Here is a 14,713-nt window from a genome sequence, read left to right on the forward strand (position 1 = left end):
AATGAAACACATTTTTATCCACATAATATTCAACCAGTCACACAGGTCAACAAATAAAAATAGGAAAAGAGAAAATGTAAGTTGAAATTTTCCATATTCTCCTGATGTTATTTTAAACCTGTCATTTTACTCAATCTAGATCCTTGGCAAAATGGTTTCAATGCAATTTCAAGAAGAAACATAGAAGAATAATAAGAGAAAATCTTAAGAGTTTCTTTACAGTAACTTTTCTGAATAGCTGACTCCCACTGTTCAGAGTCAAGGGGAATGGGGCAGCTAAACATCAAATCAAAGCAACGTTGTTCTACCAACATCCAGAAGATTGGCAAAGTATTGAGAATATCTCACTGTTGAAGGTTCACAATAATCTGGAAGGATGATGCCCAAGAAATTCTTCTGCCAGGACTGTAGGTTGTACTATATATTGACCAGTTTGTCCACAGCATTTTGATCCAAAGGTCCATTCATGGAAGCTTCATGTAAAAGTACATGTCTGCCAAAAACAATTTAGACATTACAGCCTCTAAGAAGTCTTTTTTAACTGTAACAGCTATTCTTCCATTTGCAACGAGAGCACACTTTTCCAGAACCACGAGCTAGATTCTATGCATCGGAGGTGGCCAGTGCCATAGGATATCTACATTCACTCAACATTGTGTACCGGTGAGTTCTGCTATAAAAGTGTCTTCTGTAACACTTGTTATAAAATTCCAAAGTGTATATGGTTAAACATTCAATCTCACTTTGCATTCCAGGGACTTGAAGCCTGAAAATATTCTCTTGGATTCTCAGGTATCAATAACAATCTTCGTAACTTTTTGTCAACAAGATAGGAATAGATACAGAACCCTACAAATCCTGGCTTTTGTTATATTTCAGGGCCATATTGTACTGACAGATTTTGGGCTCTGTAAAGAAGTAATAGAACCAACAGGAACAACGTCTACTTTCTGTGGGACACCTGAGGTATGTAGAACAGTACAGAATATAGGAGAGTAGGCGGTTATTCATCCAATCAAGTCCACAGTGGCTGTTTGCAAAAAAAATGTAGCTAGTCCAATTCCCAGGGTTTTTATACATCAAATATTATATTTATGTTTTAGATTGGGTTTAATTTGGCCTGTAATATCAAAATAGCCAAAACAGCTCTGCAAGGATATAACACATAAAGCATAAATATTGCAAGTAGCATAAATTTAGGCATCCAACCTGACATGATTATCTTAATTAAACAAAGATCTGTGGGTGCTGGAAATCAGAAACTGAAACAGAAATTGCTGGAAAAAATTGACAGCATCTGTGGGGAGAAAGCAGAGTTAATATTTTGAGTCCAGTGACCCATTTTCAGTGTATTGCTTTTGTTTTTGCTAAAATGTTTATGGATTTTACAGAATAATCTAAATTGAATACTTCACACGTTTCTTCGTTTTACTATCTGCTCTGTCTTTAAACAATTGGCTGAATCTTGTCTATTACCATTCTTCCAATATATTACCTCAATTGGAGTATTGGTCATATTTGTAACAGTGAAAAGTGAGTGCATAGCTAAATTGTCTCATTGCAAGTGCAGGATTAAATACAGTTCAACATATGAATATTCATGCATACAGTCCAACTTCAGGTTGTGAGTTGGCTTTCTAATTGATGGAATAAAGTTAATGGAATATTTTTATTTAATTTACTTTTGTTCAACTGGTGTGATCAATTCACTTTCAAATAGTTAACACTTGCATTTAACACAGGCACGCAGTGAATTGTCACATCTTTGAAAATATATGATCATTTATTCTAAATGTATTTTGTTTTGTCAGTATCTTGCCCCAGAAGTTTTACAAAAACAACCTTATGATCGCACTGTTGACTGGTGGTGCTTTGGGGCGGTAATCTTTGAGATGTTGTTTGGATTGGTAAGTAGCGCACTGGAAATATACTTCATAAACCAGAAATTTAGATCCAAGTCTCAATGTAGTATGTCGGGGTAGGTTTCTAATCTTGCAAAATCAATACAATACCAAACAACACAATTCTTGTTTGCACGTAATGATAGGAACTAGCTGTTGTAAGGCAATGGCAGTTTCTAAACCAGAACGATCTATGTTCAAGTCCAACTTTGTACAAACATGTTACTTAAAGAATTTTTTGTAGCAAAGGGCTTAATTCTGAGGCCTATACCCTGATAGGAATAGAGCAATAGCTCCCCAGGAAGTGGCAAGGAATGAATTATAATCCCAGTTTCACATTCCTAAACCCATAAAGATTTTACCCCACACCTAACATGGATAGGATGGTATACGTGTCTGGAGGCTTTGCTGGAAATTTGTTCTTGTGACATTCTGAACACAGGGCATCTGACCACATAACACCCAATCTTATGACATCTGGTCACATTACACGTTAATGCAAATACCTCATAAAAAGGTAAGGGCCCCTGTGGTTGGGTATTTTTGCTCATGGTTTTCCGTCAACAGCTATTAGATGGTAAGTTCCAAGAACCAAGAGGCAACCCCATGAGATAGTGTTTGATAGAGCCACGAAAGGTAACTTACACAGTTTGAGAGGCCAAGAGGAGTTATCCTTTAGGGAAGGAAATCTGCTGTCCTTTTCGCAAACAGATCCACATATGGCTTCAATATATCTACAGAAATGTGGATGACTCTTAACTGCCCTCTAAAATAACCTGGCAATCCATTCAATATATCAAACAATGACAGAAAAGTCAAAAAGAATAAAATTAGCCAACTACCTGGCAATGACCTAAGCAGCAGAAATGACAAAGATACATCCAACCCCATCAACCTAAAAGTACTCCTCCCCAACGTCTTGGGACTTATGCCAAAATTGGGAGAGCAGTTCCAAAGACTGATCAATCAACATCTGACATATTTATACCTTACAGTAAATGTCCCAATGTCACCATACCTAACTATGTCCCATCCCACAGAAGTGGCAGCACAGTGATGTACAGTCAGGATAGAGGGTCTTGGTTGTTCTCAACATTACTCCAGATCCCAGGAAGTCTTATGGCATCAGGTCAAACTTGAGCAAAATATCATCCTGTTGATTACTACCTTCTGCCCTTCCTCAATTGATGGATCAGTGTTCATCCATATCAAAAACGTATAAGAGGGTGTCAAGGATACAGGAAGTGGGAGAATTTAATATCTACAACTCTCAGCCCAAGATGACTGATCCTGAAGTACAGATCCATTAAATTGGGCAGGAACACCCAGATTTTTTAATCAAACTATCTGTTGAAGATTCATCTAGTCATACACTACAGGTAGGCGTAACTGCTGTACAATCAGTGTAGAGCTGAGGCCCCATCCTTATACCAAGGAAACATGCATTGTATATGGAGTAGATGTGGTAGCTCTAACCTAGGCTTCTTTAAGGCACTGTGGGTGATCAGCAGCAGCAGCTGAATGAAATTCAACAACAATCTAAATAGTCATGGCCCATTATCTTCTCCACTTCACCATCATTATCAACCCCAGGGCCCATATTTAATTTAATGCAGACTGCTGGAGAGCATGCCTGCAATAATATGAGGCATACATAAAATTGAACAAAAATCTAGTAAAGCTACCACAAGTGGCTATATAAATGCTAAATAGTGAAAGTACACCACAGGCAGAGTACCTCAAACAACAGATCAGATCAAAGTTGTTCAAATCCTGATTAAGTTTTGAACATTGGAGCATAATTAAACAATTAATGAGAGGGGCAGCCTGCATAAACATTTCTATGCTCAAATGATGACAGAGCACACCAATCATGCAAAAGACAAAACTGACGCATTTGTAACCAACTTCTGCCAGAAGTGCCGAGTGGATGATCTATCTCAGTCTCTTCCTGATGTCTGCAGGATTACATCTATATCACAAATTTGATTCAATCCATAGATATCAAGAAATGATGGAAGGCAATGAATTAGCAAAAACAATGGGTCCTAACAACATCCAGTTACACCCTAGACTTGTACTCCACAACAAGCATTAATTCGAAACTGTAAATAATTGCTCAGTCATGTCCTGTTTATAAGAAGCAGGACTAAACCAATCCAACAAATTGCCATCATATCAATCTACTCTTGTTGTTAGTTAAGTGATGGAAGGTGTGATTGATAGCATTATCAAGTGATGCTTGCTCAGCTACAACCTGCCCACCAATTCTTAGTTCTGGTTCCACTAGATTCCAGATTCTGTTACAGCCTAGGTTGAAATGTGAACAATAAAACTGAATTCCAGAATTGAAGTGGGAATGACTGCCCTTGACATCAAGGCCACATTTGATCAAGTATGACATCAGAGTGCCTTAAAGACATTGTAAGTATATGGGAATTGGGAGACAATCTCCACTAATTAGAATCACACATAGCTAAAAGGAAGGTGGTTGCAGCTGTTGGAAATCAGTCATCTCAGTCCCAGAATGTCATCACAGAAATTCCTCACGATAATGTCCTTGACCCAACCATCTACAACTGCTTCCTCAATGACCTTCCCACATCATAATATCAAAAGTGAGGAAGCTTGTTGATTATGGAATCGTGTTCGGTTCCAATCACAATTCCCCAGGTACAGAAATACTCCATTGCTGCATGAAGCAAGACCTGGACATCATACAGGCTGATAAATAGCAAGTAACATTCAGTATACACATGCCAAGCAATGATCATCTCCAATTAAAGAGAATCCAATCAATTCCCCTTGACAGTCAACAGTATTTCATCATTGAATGCCCCTCCAACAACATCCTAGAATTACCACTGATCTGAAACTTAACTGGAGCAGCTATAAAAATACTCCTGCTAAAATATCACATCAGAGGTTGGGAATTCTGCTACAAGTAACTGATCTTCTGACTCCCCGAAGACTCTCCACCATAAGCTTGGCACAAACTTTGGGAACTGCATCTCCAACCCTCAAAAATCTCAGCATCTTCCAGGACAAGGCTGCCTGCTTGATTGGTATCCCATTCACTACCAAAATTCATTCCCTCCACTGCACAATAGTAGTTGTGTACACGATCTACAAGACACAAATTGCCAAGATTCCTTTGACAACACCTTTCAAACATTTGAATTCTAGCACTTAGAAGGACAAATGCAACAGGCACAAGGGAACACCACAAATGGCACTTTCTCCTCTGAACGACATACCATCCTGACGTGGAGTTCTATTGCTGTACCTTCACTGTCATTGGATCAAAAATCCAGGATTAGCTGAACTGCAGCAATTCAAAAAAGCTCACCACCCCTTCTCAAGGACAATTAAGGATGTGCAACAAATGCTTGCCTTGCCAGTGAGACTGAAATGCCAGGAAGAAATAAACAAACATAAAGCATTTGGTTTGTCTTAATTACTTAACACACCACCCCATTCCCCTAAGCCCAAGATTCGACAGGCATCACTGTTGATACAGAGTGCACCAAGATGGTTTGGGCCTCTTGCTGCTGCAATTAGTGATGCCTCCGATACTGTGAATCAGTTTACACTACAATATTAAAGACTGTAGAAATAAATTGACAATTTCAGACCACTCTGTACAGTGCTATGATAATTGTTAGAATAAAGGAAATTTGTAAAATATTCAAATAATATTCTGGTAATGTGAACACCGTGAAATATATGTAAATGTCAAATTTGGGTCTAAAAGATAGTGGGAATCAATAACAGACATCTATATTTATTTTTTTCTCTTGTACAAGGTTCCCAAGTAAACTCTAAAGTCACAAATTGGAGACTAATACAGACTTATTTCCTACAAGATTTGCTCAATGAGTTAATGTTTTTTTTATGTGGACAGCCTCCCTTTTACAGTCAAGATGTAGCTGAAATGTACAATAACATTCTGCACAAGCCGCTCCACTTGCCTATGGGAATATCAGCAGCTGCTCGTGATATTCTGATGGGACTCCTACAAAAAGACCAAAAGAGAAGATTAGGAGCTGAAGCAGATTTTGTATGTGTGCATTTTGTCTATGCCTGAACACTAATTACAAGACTATTTAACAGTGCTTAGAAAGAAAACTAATCCAAGATAGTCAGCACAGTACTATTCAAAACAAAGAGTCATACAGAAATACAGCATGGAAACAGACCTGTAGCCCAAGTTATGCAAGCCAACCAGATTTCCCAAATTGAACCAGTGTCATCTGCCTAAATTTGGCCCATATCCCTCCAAAACTTTTGTATCCATATACAATACCTATTATTTACCACCATACCATGTTTGCCTGGGAACTTGACCAATATTTGTCTAATAATCAATAACAAAGCAAATTAAATGGACACAGGTCAACTCTTAGTTTTGTTGATTGTTGCTCTGCAGTGATTGGATTTGAATGTTAAAGAAATTAAGACTCCCAAGAAGTTTTCAACTTCACTCCCAGCTATTTTAACATGATCGTACTCTTCGTTTGAATATACTTTTCATTCCTGTATAGAGTAGATTATATTTGTTTAAGGGGTTGAGTTAGGTTTGTTGGTTGGACAGCTGGTTTGCAATGAGGAATAGTGCCAATAGTGTGGGTTCAGTTGAGCTGAGGATAACATGAAGGTCCTACTTCTCAACCTTGCCCTTTGCCTAAGGCATGATGACCCTCAGATTAAATTTATTTCAGATTTTGTCATTAAATATCATTAGCCATTTTCTTAAATACATTTGGCTCTTATCGTAATTTCCACTTCCTTCCTGGATTGGCTACTGCAAATTTGACCAGTTCACATGGAACTTCTGAATTCATCATTCATATAAACTGAAGACATAGCAGTACAAGTACCAATTAGGATTAATCCACTCAATAAGACATCCCTCCTAAAACTTAGCACCTTGTTTTGTTTTCTTTGGCATCAATAACCTTTACAGAGCTGTTCACTTTTAATTCATTCAAAGATTATTTCTTGGTTATTGTGATGAGACAGAATTGACCTAAATTACTAGCTCAATGAAAACTAACATTAAAGGTCAATCCTGAAACAAGGATTATAAAAATCTCCGAAAACGTAGTGCCAGAGTCATGTCCAGTCCACTTAACTTACTTTGGTACATAACGCTTTCTCTGACTAAATAAATCTAGCCTGGTACATATGGCCTGTCTTTTCTATTTTTCCATCATTTAGAGAAATTGTAGATACTTTCTGGCACTTTACAAGTAAGTAGATTGTGATTCCTAAAGATAGCTGCAACCCATTCATTACATAGATAAGCTTAAGATTCAGTTTATAATAACTAATCCTAACCATCATTCAGAGTTATTGGTACTGCTTTCAACAATGAACAGACACAAAGTGTTCAGTATCAGTCCTAGTCATATCAAAAAAGCCAAAAATCATAGTCATGTCAAGCTTTAGAATGAGACATGAAGAAATAACCTTCTTTAACTAACTTCATTGTATTTTCTCCTGACACAGCTTGATATAAAAAATCATACATTTTTTTCATCCATTAATTGGGAGGATATCTACCACAAGAGAATTACCCCACCATATAATCCCAATGTGGTAAGCTTTCTGGTTTCTGTTGATTTTTATATTTGTGGAGCTATACACTTTTGTTTTGTGTGTGTGTGTATATATATTTCACAAGAGGAACCTGTTTATATTTTCATAAAATCACAAGCGATAGTTTATAATTAAAAACACAGGTACCTACTAACATTAAACATACAAATAGTTAGAAAGGTGTACTTCAGTCTGATCAGTATTGCACAAGGGTAAGTTGGGTGTTCTTGTGTGTGGTGTGGTATGGTACAAATCCTTCCTCTTGAATCAACTCATTAGAAGTAGGGTGCATTTTAATATTTGTAGTAGGAATGCTGCTGCATGGAATGGGCTCAGATCATTTGTTACCTTCCACTTAAAGTTTCAAAAGTAAATCAAATTCATGTAAGCCTGCATAATTTCAGTCAAGAAGATTTTAGTAAAAATACAAAGCATTGTACCTTCTCACTTGTAGCAAAAATTCCACAGTGGGAAAAATACGTCACACACAGATACCAAGAACTGCAGATGCTGGAGTCAGAGTCAACAGTGTGGAGCTGGAGGAACACAGCAGGTCAGGCAGAATCAGAGTAGGAAAGTTAACGTTCTGAAGTACAGTCCCGACCCAAAAGGTGGACTTACCTGTTCCTCTGAAACTGCCTGACCTGCTGTGCTCCTCCAGCTCCACACTGTATTGACAGTAGGAAAAATGTTTTCCCAACCATTGTAAATCTGTAATAAGTGTATAATCAGATGTGATAGAGGTTAGTTGAGGTTTTTGTACAGGCAAGATTACTGATTAGGTTAATTTAATGTGTAAATTGGGATCAACGGAATCTGTCCATCATTCAACTGCTGAGCAAATTGAAATTGTATGGAATTTGCTGGTATGTAGCAATGTTGATATAAAGAAAGGTTTTGCACTTCTTGCTGCCTAAGGTCCAGAAGGGCTCTTCTTAAGTCTTCATTTCATTCCTTTGTATGCCAAGGTTTCACTTACAGGCTTTCTTTAAAAACTTTAAGTTGCATATAATTCAAGGTGAGGTAAACTGCATTAACTGAAACTATGTACAAGACCTATGGCAGGAAATAGAGGTGGGCAATCATGGAGGAAAACCATGAACATGTAAAACTGCATTTTTAACTATTATTTTAAGGACAGTTCTGTGAGCTTTACCATGGTACTGTATAGATACCTAAAGCATTTTCATCACCAGAAAAGTTGCACCTCACTGAACAAACACAAGATAAAAGAAATAAACTTAACAACCTTTCTGATTTTTTTTACATTTGACAAGTACATTGAACAAAACACTAACTTCAATATCCTGTGATTTGGGCAAGGATTCTTTTGAATTGGAAATACTTGTTCACAGTTTTTAATTCAAGTTTTTGAAATGAGTTAAATTGTTTCTTTCATTCAAAACTCTTTAAATTATGCAGTTTCTGTTTTTTTTTTCAGGCAGGCCCTAGTGATCTCCAGCATTTTGATCCTGAATTTACTGAAGAAGTTGTCCCTAATTCGGTGGGACGCATTCCTGATTCAACATTGAACAGCCCAACCACAACAAGTGCATTTCTGGGATTTTCTTATGCTACTACAGATGATAATTTAAGATGATAATTAAGTATTGTTTGATTTGAGAAATTTAAATGAATATACAATCAAGAAGATAATGTTACAGATAAGATGGCTCTAGCACAAAACCTTCTGGGTAAATTGGTGTTTGTTTTGAATTAAAGATGAATTGCTTACAGTCTTCTGAAGAGTATAATGCTTAGAAATATGTGTTTTTGAAATACTTCATAGAGTCAGTCTCCCATTTGTGTATCAATGTGCCTGTGCAACTCAATTCCAAATATGTAAGCACATGAGTATTTACACAGGCAAAATGTCCCCATCTTTTCTGTAGCTGTTTTGCTTTAATGTCATGTATCTCTTTGTAACGTCTGGCCTGTTATATACCTTGCTGATAATTAGGTTTGTTTCAGTCATTAAAAGCAAACCAACACTTAAATAAACTGTTTAAATAATTAATAAATTAGTGATTTGAATTATTAATCTAATATTTATTTTAATTACACATACCAAACCTGACACATGCAGAACTGTAAATTTCAAAAAAAGAGTTTAGATAATTTTTGATTAGTTCAATTTGGTCGAGCTCATGGAATTTAAAGTTTTAAATTAACCCCTTCACATAATATTTCACCAAACTACATAAGATTTTATTATGTATGAAGTAAAACTGATCTAATAACTTAAAACTATTTAAGTAAGAAACAAAAGACACTTATATTTAACAGAAATACAAGACAGAATTCAAACTGAATCCAAAATCTTGCCCTTGGACAGGAAACCTCTTCCTTCCTTGCTACAAAATACATAACATTCCTATACCAAAAATAGTCCCTGACTAGCTGACTCTAAAAGCTGCCAAAACCTGGACAGAAGTCCCTGGCTAACTGTCCTGACGTCAGCTTTCTACATTTACAGAACATGCCTACGAGAGGTAATCAAACTGACCTTTAAATCAACCTAAGTTCTACTAGGGGTAGAACCACATTTCAGCTGCTTTCAGGATTCAAAAACCTTATTTCATTGTCTCTGTGGGACCACCCCAGCACCTTACTTAAAAATAGTCATAGAAATCCAGTTATTTAGTGATTAATTTAGTTTGGTGTTTCTATGCATAGATGATCTTTCACTTTAGAACTACAGAATATCTCAAAATGCTCATCTTATCTTAAATTAATAATATCCCATTCATTACTATGTCTGTTTTTTGTTGCAAGGACGGTCATGGCTGATAAGAAGCTAGAGGCATCCCTTACCTCGTCCATTTCTACAACATGTTTCTCATAGTCCTTTTTAAAAAAATGTCAGCAATTTAATTAGCAACACAAATATTAGAAAATCCAACCTTAATGTTGATTAATTGCTTATTCTTCAATTACAGCAAGATTGAGGCCATTTTCCTAATACTTTTGTTGGCTGCTACTCATACTTTGTTATGTCAGTGGTTCAGGAATTGATAAATATGCAGCACAAAATGGCTTCTTTCAAAGACAGCGTAATACAATTGAAAATAATTGGCTTTTTTGCTTTATTAGCCTAATAAAATGCATGTGTTTGTAAAAAGACTCCGAATACACCAGACTGGCTAAGTCTTAAACTGAAATCTAAAACACAGAAAAACTTGCATGGCAGCTACTTTAGGACACTGTTTTGCAACTTAGATCATCATTCCTTCAAGAGTAGTCTCTTACAGTAAAATGTCACATGTTTACTTCAGGATGTCTAAATATCCTGTGATTTGGGCAAGGATTCTTTTGAATTGGAAATACTTGTTCACAGTTTTTAATTCAAGTTTTTGAAATGAGTTAAATTGTTTCTTTCATTCAAAACTCTTTAAAGCATTACAGTAATTCTTTTTGTACAAATTATGTCGTCAGTGGAATTTGCCAGGAGTGTGATGTGTTCTATTCCTTATCCTGAATTATAGATTAACCAATTGATTACAATGGTGCAATAGGTACCCACAAATCCAGTCATTACAGTTTTGCCAGACGTCAGGATTTCAAAACCTTTGAGTGAAAGATAAAAAGTGTGCCTATTCCAATTATTTACTCATTTGCTCCCTATGAAGTCAGGTGAATATCAACTTGAAGATAAACTTGTTATTTTATAAATGAGTTGCAGAGGACCACATGTTTGTTTTGTTTCTTTGCAAGGTCGAGGGTGAAAAGCCAATGCAGATTAAACTTGAGACATATGTTTATTCGGTTCTTGTCCATGACTTCAAATCTCTTCAAATAATCGAAGGGCTTCTTAAAGCCCATGTGTGAGATTCAGAATCAAACTATAAGGTAGATTTGTGAAAATAAGGTCAAATGTTTGCAGAGTGGAAAGTCCTTATCCTGCATTAACTTGTCACTAAAAATCCATGAAGGAGGAATTTACTTTATGGTAGATGCAATTCCTTGCCAAAGTTTCTTGCATAAAAATGGGTCCAAAGTTATGAGCATAAATACACAAAAGACTCCAATATCTTGAACATCAATCTTTTTGGCAATGAGATAAACACTCTTAGATACATCATTCCACCACAAAGAACACTGATACTGATTTTAGAGTTATTGTAGTAAGGAAAGTTTTGACGACATTCTGCAAAGTCTGAGTTAGAGATCATATTTAAGAAAGTGTATCATCTGACATGGGTTTGCAGCTACTATTCAGCTGCAAAGCAAGAGGTTAATTTTCAATTTCAAGCAGCCAATCAATGAAACAATTGCTCAGTGTGTGAGTTTTGCTTTGCTGCAATTAAGAGGCTGGTAACAGTGGATTTATATTCTGTAATGATTTTTACGTTCAATGTACCACATATTAAGACTCCTGTTACCTGTACCCCAATTAGCTACGGCTGAAAACCTACGCTTAAGAACATAAGATGCAGAAGTAGGCCACATGGTTCTGCCTGCAAGGTGGTTTCATAGTATCCCCATATTCCTTGATTCCTTAGAATGTAAAAGCTGTATTGATCTCATTCTTAAATATATGACTGAATATCCACAATCCTGCCACTGCGTCCATATCTGATATCCCTCCAGAAAGTAAGTTCAATTTTCCCTGAGCTTGCTACAGACATCAGGAAACCTGGGCTGCCTGCTCTTGACACTCGCTGCCATGTTGGGCTTGGTCTCCCTGCGATGGCTTGATCTCCCATGCACAGGGCTCTCAGTCCTCCATGCTGATCTCCTTTGAGCTGCACAAACTCAGTCTCCATAGAAGGTACATAGATTAAAGTAAGAAAAGAAAATAGTGAAACCAAACAAAGATGAGCTCCAGGCAGATGCCCTCATGCCATGCTGCAACTCTGCTGCCACCTTGGACAGTTTTTGAAGTGTAGTCACTATATTTCTGCAGAGAAGCTAAATAACTAAATGTATAAACTACACAGATAATAATTTTTAATAATATTAGTTCCGGAATAAATGCTAGCCAGGTCAAGACAATGCTTTTGCCATCCACAAATAATACGCAGAAACAATTTATTTTCTCTTGAAAGTAGAAGAGCATATTGGTTAAAGAAGCAGTTGAAAAATGCCTGACAGTGCACATTTTCTCCATAGTGCTCTTAATTTTAAATCTAGTTAATGTGTTCAAATTTCTAAAATAGGGACTGTTGCCAAAAAGTTAGAGTCAGATAAGAGCACTCCCTCCAGGAACAAAAAGCTCATTTGCCTGTTTCCAACCTGAACAGCATCAATTAATATTTTAAAGGATCTTTCTGTATGGCAATATTTCGAATCAATCAGTTGAGGTAATATTGTATAATACCATACTACTCATCCTGGTGTTTATGGTCCACGAGTCGTTTCTAGGTAAATACGCTTTTATTAATCCATGGGATGTGGACATTGCTGATAAGGCCTGTGTTTATTACCCAAACCTCAATGGCCTTAAAATGATATTGGCAAATCACCTTCATGAACTACCAAAGTACATGTCATCATAAGATCATAACACATGGGAGGAAAAGTGGGCTGTTCAGCCCATCAAGTTTGCTCTGCCATTCCATGAGATAATGGCTGATTTGATAATCCTCAACTCCACCTTCCTGCCTTTTTCCCTTAACCGTTGATTCCCTTCCTCATTAAAAATCTGTCCATCTCAGCCTTGAATATACTTAATAACCCTAACTGTACAGCCTTTGTTGCAAAAAATTCCAGATTCACGATCTTCTGAGAGAAGAAATTACTCATCATTGTCCAAAACTTCCTACAAGGGGAAACAATCTCTCACATCTACTCTGTCAAATCCCGTAGAAAACATGTATGTTTCAATAAGGTTGCCTCTCATTCTTCTTAACTCCAATGATTACGGGTCAACCTACTGAAACTCTCTTCATAAAACAAAACAAAATTTCTACACCCAGGAACAAATCGAGTGAACCTCCTCTCAACCACCTCCAATGCCAATATATCTTTCCTTAGATAAGGAGGGTATATGAGGAGCAACACCAGGCATATCCAAAAATGAGGTGTCATACAGTCATAGAGATGTCCAGCACAGAAACAGACAATTCAGTCCAATTCATCCATACCAACAATATATCCCAAATTAATCCACTCATTTTTCAGCATTTGGCCCATATCCATCTCAACGATTCCTATTCATATGCCCATCCAGACGCCTTTTAAATGTTGTAATTGTACTGGCCTGCATCACTTCCTCTGGCAGTTTATACATGCACTATCCTCTGCATGAGAAAGGTGCCCCTTAGGTCTCTTTTAAGTCTTTTCCCTCTCACCTTAAACATATGCCATCCAGTTTTTGACTCCCCTACCCTGAGGAATAGACCTTGGCTATTTACCCTATCCATGACTCTCGTGATTTTATAAGCCTGTATAAGGTCAGCCTGTTGACTCAAAAACTTCCAGACCCCACAAGAGTTCTATTAACTTCTTTATTTTCGCTTAGCCGGCAAGAGGTCCGGAGTTAACACCAGAGTAACAGTCAAGCTCTTACTTGGTGGACTCTCGTTGGACCTCTATGTATAGCATAAATGCAGTACAGTTTATAGCCCTAGTTATCACATCCCATACTGTTCACATGCATCATAAGCAGATAAGCAGTGCAGTGAACAATGTTGCATTGAATAGAGAAAGCAGCCCCAGCTGTGGCAAGAACAGCTGCAATCATCAGCTTGTTACAAACACAGGCACACATTCCAAAATTTATGGTACATCGTTATTTCAGCAAAACTTCTAACTATTGCTTCCCAAATACTTTATCAAGCCCTCAGCATCTGACGCTCCAATGAAAATAGCCCCCAGCCTATTCAGCCTCTCCCTATAGCTCAAACCCTCCAACCCTGGCCACATCCTTGTAAATCTCTTCTGAACATTTTAAGAGTTTAACAACATCCTTCCCAAAGCAGAAAGCCCAGTTCTGAAGAAGGCCCAAAACGTCAGCCTTCCTGCTCCTCTGATGCTGCTTGGCCTGCTGTGTTCATCCAGCTCTACACCTTGTTATCTCAGATTCTCCAACATCTGCAGTTCCTACTATCCCTCCCAGATCAGAATTGAACACAGTATTCAAAAATTTACCTAACTAATGTCCTGTACAGCCGCAACATGACTTCCCAACTGCTAGACTCAATGCACTGACCAATAAAGGCAAGTGGACCAAACTCCTTCTTCACTACCCTGTGTACCTGCAACTCCAC

General features: G+C 37.3%; 1 protein-coding gene across 8 annotated transcripts in view; it reads left to right on the plus strand.

Annotated features, from left to right (window-relative positions):
- sgk2a (serum/glucocorticoid regulated kinase 2a) overlaps nt 1-9,446 on the plus strand; it is a 58,377-nt gene extending 48,931 nt beyond the window's left edge. For 7 of the 8 annotated variants that reach the window (XM_048550393.2, XM_048550390.2, XM_048550386.2 and 4 more), the window contains 7 exons: nt 551-663; nt 756-792; nt 880-966; nt 1,812-1,907; nt 5,806-5,961; nt 7,413-7,502; nt 8,944-9,446. In XM_048550393.2, the coding sequence (XP_048406350.1) occupies nt 551-663; nt 756-792; nt 880-966; nt 1,812-1,907; nt 5,806-5,961; nt 7,413-7,502; nt 8,944-9,102 (738 nt within the window). In that variant the 3' untranslated portion in view covers nt 9,103-9,446. The remainder of the gene's footprint in view (nt 1-550; nt 664-755; nt 793-879; nt 967-1,811; nt 1,908-5,805; nt 5,962-7,412; nt 7,503-8,943) is intronic. The other variant, XM_048550394.2, reaches the window with a different exon arrangement.
- The last annotated feature ends 5,267 nt before the right edge of the window (nt 9,447-14,713 follow it).

This window comes from Stegostoma tigrinum, chromosome 19, assembly GCF_030684315.1.
Source record: "Stegostoma tigrinum isolate sSteTig4 chromosome 19, sSteTig4.hap1, whole genome shotgun sequence".
Lineage (NCBI taxonomy): Eukaryota > Metazoa > Chordata > Chondrichthyes > Orectolobiformes > Stegostomatidae > Stegostoma > Stegostoma tigrinum.